The sequence below is a fragment of the Mesoplodon densirostris genome, chromosome 10, assembly GCF_025265405.1.
Source record: "Mesoplodon densirostris isolate mMesDen1 chromosome 10, mMesDen1 primary haplotype, whole genome shotgun sequence".
NCBI classification, from domain to species: Eukaryota; Metazoa; Chordata; class Mammalia; order Artiodactyla; family Ziphiidae; genus Mesoplodon; species Mesoplodon densirostris.
The window spans coordinates 73,847,615-73,866,887 of record NC_082670.1 but is presented as its reverse complement, the minus strand read 5'-3'; the positions used below and the strand labels follow the sequence as shown (position 1 = coordinate 73,866,887).

Sequence of the window (19,273 nt, the reverse complement as noted above, 5' to 3'; positions counted from 1 at the left end):
TATAACTTGAATTCGGTTGTTAGGTCTGGCAGAGCACCCCATAGTTAAAAGTATGTAGTTCCAGAAGTATGTAGTTGTTCCACCAGAATACCAAGATTTCAGTAGACGTGAACAGCAGATACAGAAATGGGCAGGTATCATGGGGCACGTTTTCTCCATCTCAGTTACTCAGACCCTTGAAAGGTATGCATTTCCATCATTTCACACATATGGCACTTTAACTTCACTGTGGAGTGTTTGCTGTGAATAGAGTTCAGTAAAAGGACCTGATTCAAAGGATTTAGTTACTGAAATAATATGAGTGGCCTCATTAGTTTCAAATATGCTGTCGTGGGAGTATAACCCCTCATGACCAGCATCAGAGAATTTCTGTGGTATTCTTGAAAATTGTACTTAAAATAAGTATTGTTTAGAAGTTGCTCTTTTGAATTAGCTGTAAAATTTTAGAAGCTATTTAATATCAGCATTTATTTTTGGATTTCTCTCACCAAGGTACTTATTTCTTGCCTCTCTCGTTCCTTAACAATCGCCTCTTCCCAGTCTTCTCCAAGTTACTTGAAGGAGATCCTGGAGCAGCTTCTTGAAGCCATAGTTGTAGCCACAAATCCATCAGGACGTCTCATTAGCGAACTTTTTCAGAAACTGCCTTCTAAAGTGGTAAGTGATGAAGTTGAAGACAGGTGGATTAAAGTGTTTTTTGGGTTTATTTTTTTAAGTACTTAAGAAATTCTGTTCTTAGTAAATAAAGTAAGGCTAATGCAAGGCATTGGAGATAGCCAAGAGATCCTCCTCATGGTCTCAGCAGTAAGCACATAGGATATGTTCTGTCATTTTACTTCAGCAAAAGATTGTGGGTTTTTTTTAAGTTGTGTTTTTGTTTTTTTGATTGGTAATTCTTTTTGTTTTTTGTTTCTATGGTCGTAAAATATACAATAACATAAGATTTACCTTTTAACCATTTTAAGTGTACAGTTCAGTGGCATTAAGTACATTCATATTATTGTGCAACTATCACTACCATCCATTTCCAGAACTTTTTCATTTTCCTACCCGTTAAACAATAACTCTCCACTTTTCTCTCCTGCCAGTCCCTGGAAACCACAGTCCTGCTTTTATGAATTTGACTACTCTAAATACCTCATTTAAGAGGTATCATACAGTATTTGTTCTTTTGTGTCTGGCTTATTTCACTTAGCGTAGTATATTCACGGTTTATCCACGTTGTAGTATGTGTCAAGATTTCCTTCCTCTTTAAGGCTGAATCCATTGTATGTATATACCACATATTACTACTTTTTGTTTATCCATTCATTTGTTGATGGACATTTGGGTTGTTTCTAAGATTAGTAATTCTTAAATGATCAAATAGGGGAGGGGGGAGAAAAAGATAAAATGAGCAGCTAAACTAAGCCTTTTATTTATAAAAGAGAAGCCACATTCTCTACTCAGGAGACAGAATGAGAGGAAGATAAATGAGTTCTTCCTCTCTTAGTTCTCTTTGATCGTCTGGTGATAAAGAAGAGAGAGAGACCTAATAAGTACTGTTCTACCCCAAAGAGGAAGAGGGTTTCTAGACCAATGAAACCCTTTAAAAGTGTTAGAACCCCTTGTGGCTTCACATCCAAGAAGCGATTAACATAGCTAAAGTTCCACTTTAGCCTTTGGAACTACAAAAATTTCTGTGGCCTCTGCATTCTTATATTTCTAGATAAAGATATACTTTTAGAAGTACTCTGCTATAATGCTTAACTCCATTGTGACCATTTTCGTTTTTTTATCTAACTCTTAAGGACAAGGGCTGACATATTTTCTTTTGTGTCCCTGCCACGTAATTGGAACCCAGCATGTCAGAGGCTTGCAAGAAGTGCTTGTTGACTGATAGGTAGCATGCAGCTTTACCCATCAGTCATCAACAAGACTAGTTATTTACAATGTGACTAGTTGTAGGACAATTACAACATTAGAAATAAAGCATATCTGACCACTGCTGTCCTAAGCATGGATCTGATTAGAAAAATATAATGATTATATTGGTCATACATTTAAAATTTCAAGGAAAGAAAAAACAGTAAGACAGTTCTTCAAAAATGAAACATAGAATTATCATATGATCCAGCAATTCTACTTTGGATATATACCAAAAGAGTGTAAGCAAGGTCTCAAAGAGGTATTTGTACAACCATGTTCATAGCAGTATTATTCACAATAGCTGAAACGTGGAAACAACCCAGGTGTTCCTCTACATGTGAATGAATAAATAAAATGTAGTATATACAGACAATGGACTATTATTCAACATTTAAGAAGAGTGAAATTCTAACCCATGCTGCAGTAAGAATGAACCCTGAACACATTATGCTAAGTGAAATAAGCCTGTCACAAAAGAACAAATATTGTATGATTCCTGTTTTAGGAGGTAGTTAGAGTAGCCAAATTCATAGAGAGAAAAAGTAAAATTGTGATTTCCAGGGGATGACAGGAGGGGAAGGTGGATAGCTGTAGTTTAATGGGTATGGAGTTTCAGTTTGGGAAGGTGAAAAGTTCTGGAGATGGATGATGGTGATGGTTGCACAATAATGTGAATGTATTTAAAGCCACTGAACTGTATACTTAAAAAGGTTAAATGGTACATTTTATGTATTTTTTATCACAATAAAGAAATAAGAAAAGAGTACAGTCTTTACTCAGGATTTATTCTTACTCTGCATGATACAATCAGTAGTGATCAAGCCATCAAGGGTGAGTTGGATGACTAAAACATTACTACTCAGTTCCCCTATTCTGGGAGGGTTTTCAGGGACACCATGCAGCAGGAGTTGATATGGGAAAGCAGATTCCCATTGGTCCCTTGGGGTGTGACAGTTTGAAAGACAACAAAGACTGAGACCTGGAAGGTCTTTCCTTTTCTTTCCTTTATAAATCTTTCCTGAGTGAGACTGGCTAAGTGGGAGAGGTAGATTGGGAATACCTGGGCCAACAACTTGCTTTATGCTGTACCCTAGCCTGGGCGTCTCTGCCATAATTTGTCTTCTGAATTGTTTCTCAGAAGTAGAATTGTTGAAGAGAAGGGGCAGGCAAGGGGTTTGATCTAAGGAAGGAAAGGAGTAGGGTTAAGAAAATAGAGAGGGGTAAGCTGAGGGATCAGACGAAATGAGATCATCCCTTTAGCCCAGTAATTGAGTGAACGCTGTGGTCTCGTTGTTGTTGTTTTTGTTTTTTGGGCTCCAAGGATTTGAACAGGTAGGAAGAGCCTGGAGAGCACAGTCTGACTTTCCTCGACACTTGTCCCCCACTGAAGAGACCAACTTTTGATTTTTGGTTGACTTCAATTATTTTCTCCAAGGAATAAAACCTGTAGGAGAGACTCAGGGCAGTGAATGAACTCCAGGCTTTGTGAAACCCTTCGAGTATATTCTTCTAAATGTTTAACTCTTTTTCTTTTGTTGAGCTAATATTTGATACGAAATCAGAAATTGTTTATAATTTTGCTTTGATTCTTTAATGTATTTTCATTGAAAATGTGTTTTATTTTGAAAAGAAATATTTTGACTAAGTAGAAGCATTAAGTTAGACATGAAGCTAACAAATCTTGCAACCTGACTTCTTGTAGATCCTTAGTATTTTATATGAAATAGGATATAATTGTGCTATTTAGATTGCTAAATTAAAAGAGCTTATAATAAGCCCTTCAAAAACGTTCTTTTGCTTCATTTCCTGGCATAGATATCTTGGCATCTTAAATTTAAAATTGTGTGATCTGTGAATTTAGAAAATTTAAAAACATTAAATTGTGGTGTATTAGTTATATAATGATAATTACCAAATACTCACTGTAAAGTCCTACAACATGCTGTTGGGTATCTCATAAAGCTTGTAAAAATCAAATGCTTTCTGCTTCAAATATAACAAACAATATGCTGTATAATGGTGTCTTTAGCCTTAATCTCACAAAGCTGCTCAATTGATTAACAGATAGTCAGTATACTTCCTTGTTTTCTCATTAGCTGGATACTTTTACTTATTAAGCATGCTTGGGTTTTGTCTTCCAGCAATATCCAGACTATTATGCAATAATTAAGGAGCCTATAGACCTCAAGACCATTGCCCAGAGGATACAGGTATGAAAGTGACCATATGTAAAAATAACATAATTTAGGGCAGATTGGCCTGTGGTCATTTTTTAGGGCCTTTTAGAAAAACAGAGAAGCACGTATCTCTGTAAGGAGTTACTAGCAATATAATGTAAACAAATTAGAGATGTTACTGAGTATAGCGTTGAAGGAGTAAACACCGCGTCCCTTTTGCATTTTTTTCTGTGGAAGGAAAGGAAAATTTTCATTGGCATAGTAAATCTTGACCTTAGGACAAAAATTAAAGCACATTGGTCATCGCCATTTCTGATTGTGAAAGGTACATTGGGAACAAAAGCTTTGTTGTTTATTTTTATTTGCTTCCAAATAGTTTTAGGATATCTCAGAGTAAAAGTTACCTACAACAGACATTAAGAGTGTAAGGTTAGTGAAAATAGAGACTTTGTTCTCTTTGAGTGCCCCCCTCCCTGTGTCTTCAGCAGTAATAGCAGCAAGTAACACTCACCTAGATAGAATTCCTATGTGTTAGCTAATTAATTCTTAAAACACCTCTATGAGGTAGATACTGTTATTATTCCCATTTTACAGATAAGAAAACTGAAGCACAGAGATGGTAAGTCCCTTGCCTGAGTCATCACCTAATGAGAAAAGTTAGGATTTGAATCCAGACAGTCTGGCTCCAAAGTCTATACTCTTTAATGAATTAGTATTCATGAAGCATTTAGAACAGTGGTTGGCACAGTAAACACTATATGTTTGCTAAATAAAATAACTTTTACCTTTTTTGATTTTTTTAAAAAGTGTAAGTTGTTTTTATGAGAATAGTGTAGCTCTGGTTTTGTTACCTATCTCAAAAACTGTTTTGTAAATGGACCATAGTAATAATTTATAAAAGAGAAGATGACACACGTATACTTTCCAATGAAGTCTTAAAATATGGTGACAGTTTAAAATTACGTAGAGGTTTTTTTTTTAAAGGTCATGTTGCTTAAGAGGAACTGCTATATTTTGTTGTTTACTATAGAATGGAAGCTACAAGAGTGTTCATGCAATGGCCAAAGATATAGATCTCCTAGCAAAAAATGCCAAAACTTATAATGAGCCTGGTTCTCAAGTATTCAAGGTTAGTTTTATTGTTGTTGCTTTCATTGATAAGAGTAGAGACCAATATTTTTATATAACAACTTTATTGAGACAAAATTCACATACCATACATTTTACCCAAAGTGTATAATTTAATGGCTTTTAGTATATTCACCAAGTTGTGTAGCCATCACCACAATGAATTAGCAGTCACTCTCCATTTCCTCCCAACCTCCCTAGCCCTAGGCAACCACCAGTCTACTTTCTGTCTCTGTGAATTTGCCTATTCTCAACATTTCATATAAATGGAATTATTCAATTTGTGGTCCTTTGTGACTGGCTTCTTTCACTTAGCATCATGTTTTCAAGGTATTCATTTTGTAGCATGTATTTCTTTTTATTCCCAAATAGTATTCAATTAAATGTATGTATCATGTTTCATTTACCCGTTCATCAGTTGCTAGGCATTGGGTTGCTTCCACTTTTGGGCTATTATAAATAATGCTGCTATGAGCATTCATGTATAAGTTTTTTTTTTTAAATAAATTTATTTATTTATTTTTGGCTGCGTTGGGTCTTCGTTGCTGTGCATGGGCTTTCTCTAATTGCGGCGAGCAGGGGCTACTCTTCGTTGTGGTGCACGGGCTTCTCACTGTGGTGGCTTCTCTTGTTGCGGAGCACAGGCTCTAGGCACGCGGGCTTCAGTAGTTGTGGCTCGCGGGCTCTAGAGCACAGGCTCGGTGGTTGTGGCACATGGGCTTAGTTGCTCCGCAGCATGTGGGATCTTCCCGGACCAGGGCTTGAACCCGTGTCCCCTGCGTTAGCAGGTGGATTCTCCACCACTGCGCCACCAGGGAAGCCCCATGTATAAGTTTTTATGTAGACATATATTTTTATTTTTATTGAATACATACCTGGGAATGGAATTGCTGGGCCACATGGTAACTATATTTTTAATTTTTTTGAGGAACCACCAAACTGTTGTGTTTTTGTTGTTGTTGTTGTTGTTTTGTTTTTTTTTGGCTGCTTTGGGTCTTCGTTGCTGCACTCAGGCTTTCTCCGGTTGTGGCAAGCAGGGGCTACTCTTCATTGTGGTGTGTGGGCTTCTCTTGTTGTGGAGCACGGGCTCTAGGCACGTGGGCTTCAGTAGTTCAGGCATGCAGGCTCAGTAGTTGCGGCACGTGGGCTCTAGGGTGCGTGGGCTCAGTAGTTGTGGCTCATGGGGTCTAGTGCGCAGGCTCAGTAGTTGCGGCGCACAGGCTTAGTTGCTCCGCGGTATGTGGGATCTTCCCAGACCAGGGCTCAAACCCATGTCCCCTGCATTGGCAGGCGGATCCTTAACCACTGCACCACCAGGGAAGTCCCCACCAAATTGTTTTTCAAGCCACTGCACCAGCGTTCCCACTAGCAATGTGCAAGTGTAATTTCTCTACATCCTCACCAATGCTTGTTTCTATTTTTGGTTTTGTTTTTATTATAGCCATTCTAGTGGGTATGAAGTACTATCTCATTATGGGTTTTTTTTTTCTTTTTTTTTTCTTTTTTTTTTGCGGTACGCGGGCCTCTCACTGTTGTGGCCTCTCCCATTGTGGAGCACAGGCTCTGGATGTGCAGGCTCAGCGGTCATGGCTCACGAGCCCAGCTGCTCCACAGCATGTGGGATTCTCCCGGACTGGGCCATGAACCTGTGTCCCCTGCATCGGCAGGCGGACTCTCAACCACTGCGCCACCAGGGAAGCCCCCTCATTATGGTTTTTTTTTTTTTTTTTTAATTTATTTATCTTATTTTATTTTTGGCTGCATTGGGTCTTCATTGCTGCACGCGGGGCTTTCTCTAATTGCAGTGAGAGGGGACTACTCTTCCTTGCCATGCCCCGGGCAGCTTCTCTTGTTGCGGAGCACAGACTCTAGGTGCACAGTCTTCAGTAGTTGTGGCTTGCAGTCTCTAGAGCGCAAACTCAGTAGTTGTGGCACGTGGGCACAGTAGTTGTGGCTCACAGGCTTAGCTGCTCTGTAGCATGTGGGATCTTCCCGGACCAGGGCTCAAACCCGTGTACCCTGCATTGGCAGGCGGATTCTCAACCACCGCGCCACCAGGGAAGCCCTCATTATAGTTTTAATTAGCTTTTTTTTTTTTTTTGGGCCATGCCGTGCAGCTTGTGTGACCTCAGTTCCTCCACCAGGGATTGAACTCAGGCCATGGCAGTAAAAGCCCGGAATCCTAACCACTGGGCCACCAGGGAACTCCCTGATTAGCATTTTCTAATGATTAGTGATGTTGAACATCTTTTCATGTGCATATTGGCCATTCATATGTCTTCTTTAAAAAAATAAAAGAAGTCTGTTCAGATCTTCAGCCCATTTTTTAATTGGGTTTTCCGTCTTTTAATAAAAAGTTGAGTTGTTAGAGTACTTTACATAGTCTGGACATTAAACCAGACATATGATTTACAAGTATTTTCTCCCATTCTATGGATTGTCTTTTCATTTTCATGATAGTATCGTTTGCTGCACAAAAGTTTTTAATTTTGGGAATTCCGTGGCAGTCCAGTGGTTAGGACACTGCACTTCCACTGCAGGCGGCACAGGTTTCATCCCTGGTCGGGAAACTAAGATCCCTCATGCTGAGTGGTGCATCAAAAAAAAAAAAAAAAACAAGTCTTTAATTTTAATAAAGTATTTAATTTTGGTTCAGTCCAATTTGTCTGTTTTTTCTTAGGTTGCTTGTACTTTTATATCTAAGAAACCATTACCTAATCCAAGGCTGTGAAGATTTACACCTACGTTTTCTTCTAAGAATTTTATAGTTCAGCTCTTACATTTAGATCTTTGAGCCATTTTGAATTAATTTTTATATACATGAGGTAGGCGTGAGGTAGGAGTCCACATTCTTTTGCCATGGGGTATTCATTTGTCCCAGCGCCTTATGTTGAAAAGACTATTCTTTCCCCATTGAATTGTCTTGGCAACCCTGTTGAAAATCAGTTGACTCTAGATGTATGGGTTTATTTCTGGATTCTTGGTTCTAATCCATTCATCTGTATGCCTTTCTCTGTGCCAGACAAGGTTTATTTTTGATCCACTTTGTAGTTAAATATTGATGTAGTCCCTGCATTTAAACCTCACTGATATAAAAATCAATCTATGTAGTATAGTACACAGTGTAAAATGACTATTTCATTGCTTTGCAGTTCTCTCCTAGAAGTTTTGTAGTCCTTCTGCATAATGAACTGTAATGACAGTTGCTTGTAGCAGTTTCTAGAATTAATAATATATCATTGGGAACTTAGCAAAGGATGGTCAGAAAATCTTTTGGGAGTAAAATCATTTAGATTTACAGAATGCTGATTCAGTTTCTTTTGGTAGTTAATTTTAACTTTTATCTTGCATCTTTTTAAGAAACTGAGTGGAAATCAGAAATGAAATCCTCGTATTCTTAATCCTCGATAGGACATTTTAATAGTGTAGTACTAATTGTTGATGCAGTTAAGAATTTTACTTCGTGGTCTGATTAATTTTCCTAAACTAAATTTTGGAGAGAAGGGAAACTTGGATTTGATATATGCTGTTAATTTAAACAAGTATGTTCATCCTAAATTTACATGCCTAATCTTTAATCTTAGAAGTGTACCTTTGTTTCAGTTTTAAGGTTAGTGTACACAGGTAGAGTTCATTGTATTTTCACCCCTGTTTTTCCCTGTTCAGCATTAGGTCTTTGTCTCTTACCTGAATAATTGTGAAAGAGCTAGGTGGCTTTTCAACTTGTATTTAATTATGGAGATGTTTTGGAGGCTTGTGGAAAGGTTAGAGGATGCAGCTTTCTGGATATCGAATGGAAGTCTACTCCAGATGGAAGGAGTGCCATAGAAAGTGTCCAGTACATGATTGCAGGCATTTTAAACTGTCCGTTTTCTCTATACTTTTTCTAAACCAAGTAATTTTATCTTAACAGGATGCAAATTCTATTAAGAAAATATTTTATATGAAAAAGGCAGAAATTGAACATCATGAAATGACTAAGTCAAGCCTTCGGATGAGGTAGGTTAAAAAAATGTCTAAAATCCTTGTACCTTTATTATTTGCCAAATTTTCTCAGTATAGTAGAAAATAAGATGCATGTTGCATTTCAAGATTATATTTACAGTTGAAAATATAATTCTGAAGAGAGTAGTGTTAACTCTTACCCAGTCCCTTCATTGCAGCTGAAGGGCTTTATTTAAAAAGAAACAATTTTTAAGACTTAACACTGCTGTATACTTTTATTGCCTTATACAAATACATATATATTGTATATCATATTGTGTGTAATGTATATTAAAGATATAACATGTACTATGTAAATATATGTACAGGCATACCTTGGAGATACTGCAGGTTCATTTCCAGACTACTGCAATAAAGTGAATATCACACTAAAGTGAGTCACACAATTTTTTGGTTTCCCAGTGCATATAAAAGTTACATGCACAGTATACTGTACCTAAATGTGCAGTAGCATTAGGTCTAAAAAAACAGTGTATATGCCTTAATTTAAAAAGACTTTATTGCTTAAAAATGCTAACCATCATCTGAGCCTTCAGCAAGTTGTAGTCTTTGTGCTGGTGGAGGGTCTTGCCTCTCTTAATGCTGCTGACTGGTCAGGGTGGTGGTTGCTGAAGGCTGGGGTGGCCGTGGCAGTTTCCTAGAACAAGACAGTAACGTTTGCCCCATCAGTTCTCTCTTCTTTTCACTAATGATTTCTCTGTAGCATGCGATGCTGTTTGATAGCGTTTTACCCACAGAACTTCTTTGAAAATTGGAGTCAGTCCTCTCAAATCCTGACGCTGCTTTATCAACTAAGTTTATGTAATATTCTAAATCCTTTGTTGTTGTTTCAACAATCTTCATAGCATTTTCACCAGGAGTAGATTCCGTCTAAAGAAACTACTTTCTCTACTCATCCATACGAAGCAACGTCCTCAACTGTTGAAGTTTTATCATGAGACTGTAGCAGTTCAGTCACATCTTCAGGCTCTGCTTCTAATTCTAGTTCTCTTGCTGTTTCCACCACATCTGTAGTTTAAAGTCTTAAACCCCTCAGAGTCACCCATGAGGGTTGGAACCCACTTCTTCTAAACTTTTGTTAATGTTCATGTTCTTTCCATGAATCACAAATATACTTAATGGCATCTGGAATAATGAATCCTTTGCAGAAAGTTTTCAGTTGAATTTGCCCAGATCCATCAGAGGAATCACTGTCTGTGGCAGCTGTAGCCTTATGAAGTGTATTTCTTAAATAATAAGACTTGAAAGTTGAAATTACTCCTTGGTCCCCGAGCTTCAGAATGGATGTTGTATCAGCAGACATGAAAACAACACAAATCTCGTGTATCTCCATTAGGGCTCTTGGGTGACCGGGTACATTTTCAGTGAGCAGTACTATTTTCCAGATCTTTCTTTCTGAGCAGTAGGTCTCAACAGCAGGCTTAAAATATTCAGTAAACCATGTTGTAAACAGATGTGCTGTCATCCAGGCTTTGTTGTTCCATTTGTTGAGCACAGGCAGAGTAGATTTAGCATAATTCTTAAGGGCCCTAGGATTTTTCAGAATAGTAAATGAGCACTGGCTTCAGCTTAAAGTCATCAGTTACATTAGCCCTAACAAGAGAGTCAGCCTGTCCTTTGAAACTTTGAAACCAGACATTGACTTCTCCTCTCTAGTTGTGAAAGCCTTGGATGGCATCTTCTTCCATGGTAAGTATGTTTCATCTTCACTGAAAATCTGTTGTTTAGTTACAGCTACTTTTATTAATAATCTTAGCTAAATCTTCTGGATAACTTGCTGCAGCTTCTATATCAGTACTTGCTGCTTCACCTTGCACTTTTATAGAGATGACTTCTTTCCTTAAACCTCATGAACCAAACTCTGCTAGCTTCAGACTTTGATTCTGCAGCTTCCTCACCTCTCTCAGCCTTCATAAAATTGAAGAGAGTTAGGGCCTTGCTCTGGATTAGGCATTGGCTTAAGGGAATGTTGTAGATGGTTTGACCTTCTATCTAACAGTTTCTTCATATCAGCAATAAGGCTGTTTTACTGTGTTATCATTCCTGTGTTCACTGGAGTAGCACTTTTAATTTCCTTCAAGAACTTTTCCTTTGCTTTCGTAACTTGGCTAACTGGTGCAAGAGGCCTAGTTTCCAGCCTATCTCAACTTTCAACATGCCTTCCTCACTGAGCTTAATCATTTGTAGCTTTTGATTGAAACCGAGAAACATGCAACTCTTACTTTCCCTTGAATGCTTAGAGGCCAGTGCAGGGTTATTAATTGGCCTAATTTCAGCATTGTTGTGTCCCAGGAAATAGGGAGGCCTGAGGAGAGGGAGAAAGACGAGGGAATAGCTGGTCGGTGGAGCAGTCAGAACACACACAACATTTATTAAGTTTACTGTCTCATATGGGTGTGGTTCATGGTACCCCCAAATAATTACAATAATAACAACAGAGATCACTGATCACAGATCACCACAACAAATATAATAATAATGGAAAGGTTTGAGATATTGCAAGAATTACCAAAATGTGACACAGAGACGCGAAGTGAGCAAATGCTGTTGTAAAAATGGTGCCGAAAGACTTGCTTGATTCAGAGTTGCCACAAACCTTTAATTTGTAAAAAATGCAGTATCTGTGAAGTTTAATAAAGCAAAGCAAGATAAAACAATGTATGCCTGTAATATTACATTTGTATATGGTGTATAGTAGTATATATTTATATTTGCAGTAAGAATATTTAGCCAGGTATCAGGAGGTCTGAAGTCTCACCCTAGCTTACCTTGTGCTAGGACTGTGACTTTGAACAAGTCTTTTACTTCTGGGATTCCATTTCCTCCTACCTGAAATGGAAAGATTGAGTGGCTACTTTTGAAGCTTTCTTCTGACCCAGACATTTGCTGTGTTACTAAATCCTATGGTTACTGTGGTGAACATAAGCTATCTGGGATCAGCCCTGGTTTATCCTTTTCCACAGAGTCCCAGATTTTGGAGCAAAGCCTCCTGCACAGTAGAGGCTCAGAAATATTTGTGTTGTTTTGTTCGTCTTTTCTGCCGCGCCATGTGGCATGTGAGATCTTAGTTCCCTGACCAGGGATGGAACCCGGGGTCCCTGCAGTGGAAGCGTGAAGTATTAACCACTGGACCACCAGGGAAGTCCCTGAGTGTTTCTTTTTAAGAAAAGAAAAAGAAAATGGTTGTTTTCTTTTTGTTATTCAGCATTCTGATTTCAGCTGTCAGTTTTCTGAGTTTTTTTTGACCTTGTCTCTGGATAGGACTCCATCAAATTTGGCTGCAGCCAGGCTGACAGGTCCTTCGCACAGTAAAGGCAGCCTTGGTGAAGAGAGAAATCCCACTAACAAGTACTACCGGTGAGAGAGAGTGTGTTTAGTCTGAGAGCTGACCCATGTTTATGAGGATAAGCATGCTAGCATTTTCTTGATGACTATCTTGAAGTAATACTTGTGGGTGTAGTTGGGTTATTATGAGAATTTGTTGTCAAATATCTTACTTAAAAGGTATAGTAGGCCTTACCTCACCTTTGAGAAAACACTTAAGCAGAAGTTGTTTGTCAGGTAGAGTTTAATATTACCAGTAGAACGTGAGGTAAAATGCTGAAAGATTTTGTGTTCATAGTAGAATTTGTTTTCATTATAAAATCTGAGCATATTTAGAATTAATCAGCAATTATGAATGAATCTTTATTTTTCATTAAAAAAGGAGTAGTGCTGCATTTAAGTAAAAAACAAATTGCAAGTAGCCTGCTTTAAGGCTTTCTACCACCACTCCCTCTTTTCTAAGAGAAAAAAATTAGTCATCTTGGTTAAGATTGATTGTGGGGAATATAAAAAGTACAAAGTAGATTGAGGAGGCAGTTGAATAAACTCTTTCTTTGATGTGAATGCCTTGTTAACAGTTCCTACTTCCTATAAAGTAACCAAATTATTATAACATCTTTCCCTGCCTTCTAATTGCTTGTTTTTCTTTGTAGTAATAAAAGAGCAGTCCAAGGGGGTCGTTTATCAGCAATTACCATGGCACTTCAGTATGGCTCAGAAAGTGAAGAGGATGCTGCTTTAGCTGGTAGGCATTAAGTTGTGACTAGTTAAGTGGCGTCTCAGTGGATCCTTCTGGTTAAGGAAAATTATAGTTATTTTGGTCTGGCTGGGAGTTTGTCTTTTTTTGGAGTACATACGTGTTTTGTTACATTTTTAATTGCACTCTTGGTTGGCAAACTTATCAAGAGCTTATTACTACTTTATTTCGTGTTAAAAGCATGTATCAAAGTAAATAAATACTTGTGCAAAATCAATTAGTTTGATAGCCTTAGCAGATTCTGGTTTCAAACCTATGATGATAGTGAGTGCTAGTGACACCATCAGGAAATCCCAGGGAGACATTCACATCATCTTAGATTTCCAGGCTTATATTTTCAGTAGACTATAATTTTTTCTCACCTAGAGCTTATGATTTAAAGATAGCTGTAAATTATGATCAGAGCAGCATTCTCATTTAAACAAGTGAAACAAAGGGCATTGGGCGCTAGGAATCCGTGTAGAAGTACACAGTTCGTAAAATAGTAATAAAGAACAGCTGTAGAGGTATATTTGATTTCATTGTCTTTCTCCTAAGTGTGATACAATATTTTTTTTATTTTACTGTACGTATTTTTTATATGTAGATATACAATTCATTTTATGAAATTACTCTTGATTTTATAATCAGGTGTGACACAAGAGATTTTTCTAGCTATGTCTTATTTTCTACTAAGTCTGTGGAATTTCCTTTTTTAAAAAAATTTATTTATTTATTTATTTATTTATTTTTGGCTGCGTTGGGTCTTTGTTGCTGCGTGTGGGCTTTCTCTAGTTGTGGCGAGCGGGGGATACTCTTCATTGCAGTGCTCGGACTTCTCATTGCGGTGGCTTCTCTTGTGGAGCACGGGCTCTAGGCGCGCGGGGGCTCAGTAGTTGTGGCTTGCAGGCCGTAGAGCGCAGCCTCAGTAGTTGTGGCGCACGGGCTTAGTTGCTCCATGGCATGTGAGATCTTCCTGGACCAGGGCTCGAACTCGTGTCCCCTGCACTGGCAGGTGGATTCTTAACCACTGTGCCACCAGGGAAGTCCCAAGTCTATAGAATTTCATAATTACTCTAGACTGCTGGAGTATGAATTTAATTTTTTGACACTCATCTACAGAATTAATTTTTTTAACTTAAATCGGGCCTTATCAAAAATTGAAAGAAAATTTACCTCTTCATTATCTTTGTTTTGTGCTAACTGTAAAAGTGACACACATGTTATGTTTAGGTTTCCTTCTAACATTTGGTTACTTCATTAACCTTATAGTAGTATAACAAATTTAAGGAAGACCATACCACTCACAAAATTCTTAAAAAGCATTTATTGTTGTTTTTTTCTAATAAATAGTACCTTTGTCACAAGAGGATTCTTAATTTAGTAATCTCAGGTATTAAGAAAACAAAATAGATGCCAACCCACTTTGTATGTAGTAGATCCTTCAGGCTGTTATTCAGAACCTGTTTATCCTTAATTTAGTTGAAGTTTTAATATATTTGGTTTTCTACTTCCTGCTCCTGGAAACAACTTAGGGGTAGGTACAGTGAAAATAGAAAAGAAAGGATAACTCATGATCTTGGAGCAACAAGAAAGAGCTGATGGAAAGAAGGCATAAGAATTTGAAGTGTGGCCTGGCCTCTTGAGGTGATTTGCTTTAGAGGCAAACCACACTGCATGTCCCTGAGGGGGTGGAGAAGGAGGTGGAGAAGAGCACCCGTCCCCAGTCACTATAAGAAGAGGAACGAAGTAAGCAATAGGAAAAGAAGAAAACAGGTACAGCTTGCAGTCTTCTCCCACCAACACAAGATAAGGCAAGAAGGCAAAAGTAAACATAGAAAACGTGGGATACATAGAAACAACTCCAAAAATTATAGCAGAAATCAGTGTTAGTGGCCTAAAATTTCCAATTAAGACAGTTCCAGATTATATATTTAAAAAATCAGGTTATATGCTAGTTACAAGAGATACATCTTCAATATAAAACTGTGTACTTGAAAGTTGAATGTCAAAGGATGGAAAAAGATATACCTGGCAAATAATAACCAAAGTGTAGTTACGTTGACTTCTCTTAAAATGGACTTTCAAACAATGCATTCCCAAAGATAAAATGGGTTCACCTCATAATGATAAAAGGTTTATTGCATGAGGAAGATAAATTATAAAAGGGCTCAAAATACATGAAACAAACAGACGGAACTTCTTGGAGAAAGTGAAAACATTGCCCTTAGAGTGGGAGCCTGCTTCTGTCAATTGCTAGATAAACAGCCAAAACAGTGAAGACAGAGAAGACATGAATACACTTCCTCACAAGTGTATTTGTTCCCTATTGCTGCTAAAACAAAACAAATTACCACAAACTTAACTGGCTTAAGACCACACAAATTTATTCTCTTCAGTTCTGGATGTCAGAAGTCTAAAATCAGGTTGTTGGCAGGCTAGTGTTCCTTCTGGAGGCTTTAGGGGATAATACACTTCCTTGCCTTTTCCAGTTTCTAGAGCTACCTGTATTCCATGGCCCTTTCCTCTCCATTCAGAACGCAGCACTCCAGTCTGCATCTGTCACCCCGTCTCCTTCCTCCTTTGACCTTCTTGCCTGCCTTTCATAAATACCCTGTGATTATGTTTAGTGCCCAGAGATTAATCCAGGATAATCTCCCACACTCAAAATTCCTCTCAATCATATCTGCAAAGTTTCTTTTGCCATATAAGGTAATATTCACAGGTTCTGTGGATTAGGACATGGTTGTATGTGGGGACCTATCATTCAGCCTACCACAACAAGATGGTTATAACAGACAAGTATTCTACAATTAGAGAATACATGTTCTTCCCTGGTTCACATGGAATATTACAAAAATTGACCATGTACTTAGCCATGAAACAAATTTCAACAAATTTGAAGGATCGGGTATTATACAGGCCATGTTTCTGAGAACAATGCAGCTATGATAGCAACTAATAATGAAAAGATATTAATTTTTTTAAAATATTTATTTATTTATTTATTTTGGCTGCTCTGGGTCTTAGTTGCAGCACACGGATTTTCGCTACAGCATTCAGGCTCTTAGTTGTGGGATGCAGGCTCTTAGTTGTGGCATGCATGCATGCTAGTTCCCCGACCAGGGGTCGAACCCAGGCCCCTGCATTGGAAGCACAGAGTCTTACCGACTGGACCACCAGGGAAGTCCCAAAGATACAATTTTTAAAAGGAGTAATTATAATAGAAGTTTAATTACTTGAAACTGAACAATAACAATAATGAAAATAATACATATCAAAACAGTGGAGGTGCAGTTACAGTGATACTTCAGGTCTGACTGCTTCTGTTTAGAAAGAAAAGCAGCTGAAAGTCAGTCAGTGAACTAATAAGCATCCAACATAAGTAAATAATAAGAAGAGCAGAGATGTTAGAAAAAAGAAGATAAAGAGCAGAGGTTAATTCATTAGAAAGGAAATCTATAATGGAAAAGATCAATAAAGTCCAAGTTTTTCTGTTACAGCGGTTAATAAAATAGATAAGTCTGTAGTGAGATTATCAAGAAAAAAACAGAAGGCACAAACAGAAAATATTAGGGGAAAGGGGGAGCATACAGAGAATAAAAAAAGAATGTAAGGGCCTCCCTGGTGGCGCAGTGGTTGAGAGTCCGCCTGCCGATGCAGGGGATACGGGTTCGTGCCCCGGTCTGGGAGGATCCCATATGCCGCGGAGCGGCTGGGCCCGTGAGCCATGGCCGCTGGGCCTGCGCGTCCGGAGCCTGTGCTCCGCAACGGGAGAGGCCACAACAGTGAGAGGCCCGCATACCGCAAAAAAAAAAAAAAAAAGAATGTAAGAACAGCATAATGCAAATAAATTTGAAAATTTAGATGAAATGGATAAATTCCTAGAAAATGATAAAAGTCTAAAAACTGATTCAAGAATAAAAAGGCTGATTAGTTATATCACCATTAAAGAAATTAAATTACTATTTACAAATATTCCTGCATAGAAAACACCAGGCCAAACATTCAAGGAACAGAATTATACATAAACCCCAGCAGTGAATAAAAAAGAGCTCCCCAATTCATTCTTTGAATCTGATATAAAACCAAAACTAAACAAAATATAAACACACTGTATCTAGCAGTATATATGAAAGATAATACATGATAACACAATTGGGTTTATTCCAGGAATACTAGGTTAGTTCAACATTAGAAAGAAGTATTATTCATTACATTGGTAGATTAAAGGAGGAAAACAATACTATTGGCTTAGCAAATGCATTTGATTAATGCTTCAGTTCCCATTCATGATAAAAGCTTAGCAAACTAAGAATAGAAGGGGATCTTTCCTAACTTGATACAGGGCATCTCCATTTTCATTGGAGAAGTATTTGTAGCATTCCCCCTACCATAAGAAACAAAGTTAAGAACGTTGTTACCTCTTGGTCAAAGTACTAGCCAGCATACACTGATAACAGTGAAGTTATAAGGATCAGAAAAGAAGGATTTATAAGGATTGCAGTTGATAGATTATTTTTTGAGTTTTCTAGTTAAAAAACTACAGACGGGGCTTCCCTGGTGGCGCAGTGGTTGAGAATCTGCCTGCCAATGCAGGGGACACGGGTTCGAGCCCTGGTCTGGGAAGATCCCACGTGCTGCAGAGCAACTAGACCCGTGAGCCACAACTACTGAGCCTGCGTGTCTGGAGCCTGTGCTCCACAACAAGAGAGGCCGCGACAGTGAGAGACCCGTGCACCGCGGTGAAGAGCGGCGCCCGCTCGCCGCAACTAGAGAAAGCCCTCGCATAGAAACGAAGACCCAACACAGCCAAAAATAATAAATAAATAAATAAATAAATAAATTTTTAAAAACTACAGACAGATTATTAGAATTAATAAGAATAATAAAATGCTAATGTAAGATTATTATACAAAAATCTACTTCAGACTTCCCTGGTGGTCCAGTGGTTTAGAATCCGTCTCCCAATGTAGGCGACACGGGTTCAATCCCTGGTCCAGGAAGATCCCACATGCTGCAGGGCAACTAAGCCTGTGCGCCACAACTACTGAGCCCGCGCGCCATAACTACCTAGCCCGCGTGCTCTAGAGCCCACACGACACAACTACTAAGCCTGTGCGCCACAACTACTGAAGCCCACGTGCTCTGGGGCCTGCGTGCCACAGCTACTGAACCCACGTGCTGCAACTGAAGCTCGCGCGCCTAGAGCCCTGCTCCACAAGAGAAGCCACCGCAATGAGAAGCCCGCGCATCGCAATGAAGAGTAGCTCCAGCTCGCCGCTACTAGAGAAAAGCCCATGCGCAGCAACGAAGACCCAGCACAGCCCAAAAAAAAAAGAGAGAAAAGAAAAACAATCTCCTTCATTTCTGGAATCAGCCATAAAAAGAAAATGTAATTTTTTAAAAAAATACAGTTTACAGTAGCAATAAAACATATACCTAGGTTTAAATTCAGTAAAAGACGTGCAAGAGCTTTATGAAAAGATTCGAGGTAGTGGAGTTAGAAAAGACTACGTAGTTTCAAATTCTGTCTTTCTTTCTAGCTCCATGACTAAATCCAAATCCCTTCTCAACTGCGCTATAGGCTAGCTGACTTTGGCCAGTCATCAGCTCCTCATGCCCAGTTTTCTCATTTGGAAAAGAAATGACAATACCTGTTCTGTGTGGTGATGTTAGGATTACCTGAGGGTGGTGCTTATCAAGCTCTTAATGAATAACTAAGTACTTAATAAGTGATTATCATACTTACATGGGAGCACATAGTGATTTTGGTTATCCTCATCCCTTAAGAAAAAATTTAAATCAGGTCGTTATATACTGTTTAAGAGTTCAGAGAAATGAGCAATATATTTTGTATTTCTGTAGAAGTGATTACATGTTTTGTTTTGGTGTTCTTATGATGAGCTTCTACCTGAAAATTTTCTCAATAAAGGAAAACATCATTCCTAAGGGATGCTATAGATCAGTGGGGCAAAGTCAGAGACTTAAAGCT

At 38.4% G+C, this 19,273-nt stretch overlaps 1 protein-coding gene across 12 annotated transcripts in view; it reads left to right on the top strand.

Annotated features, from left to right (window-relative positions):
• The window catches only part of PBRM1 (polybromo 1), a 104,980-nt gene that overhangs the window by 17,850 nt on the left and 67,857 nt on the right, over positions 1–19,273 (top strand). For all 12 annotated transcript variants that reach the window (XM_060111578.1, XM_060111577.1, XM_060111585.1 and 9 more), the window contains 6 exons: positions 541–657; positions 4,050–4,118; positions 5,116–5,214; positions 9,127–9,212; positions 12,480–12,575; positions 13,196–13,287. In XM_060111578.1, coding sequence (XP_059967561.1) covers positions 541–657; positions 4,050–4,118; positions 5,116–5,214; positions 9,127–9,212; positions 12,480–12,575; positions 13,196–13,287 — 559 coding nt within the window. The remainder of the gene's footprint in view (positions 1–540; positions 658–4,049; positions 4,119–5,115; positions 5,215–9,126; positions 9,213–12,479; positions 12,576–13,195; positions 13,288–19,273) is intronic.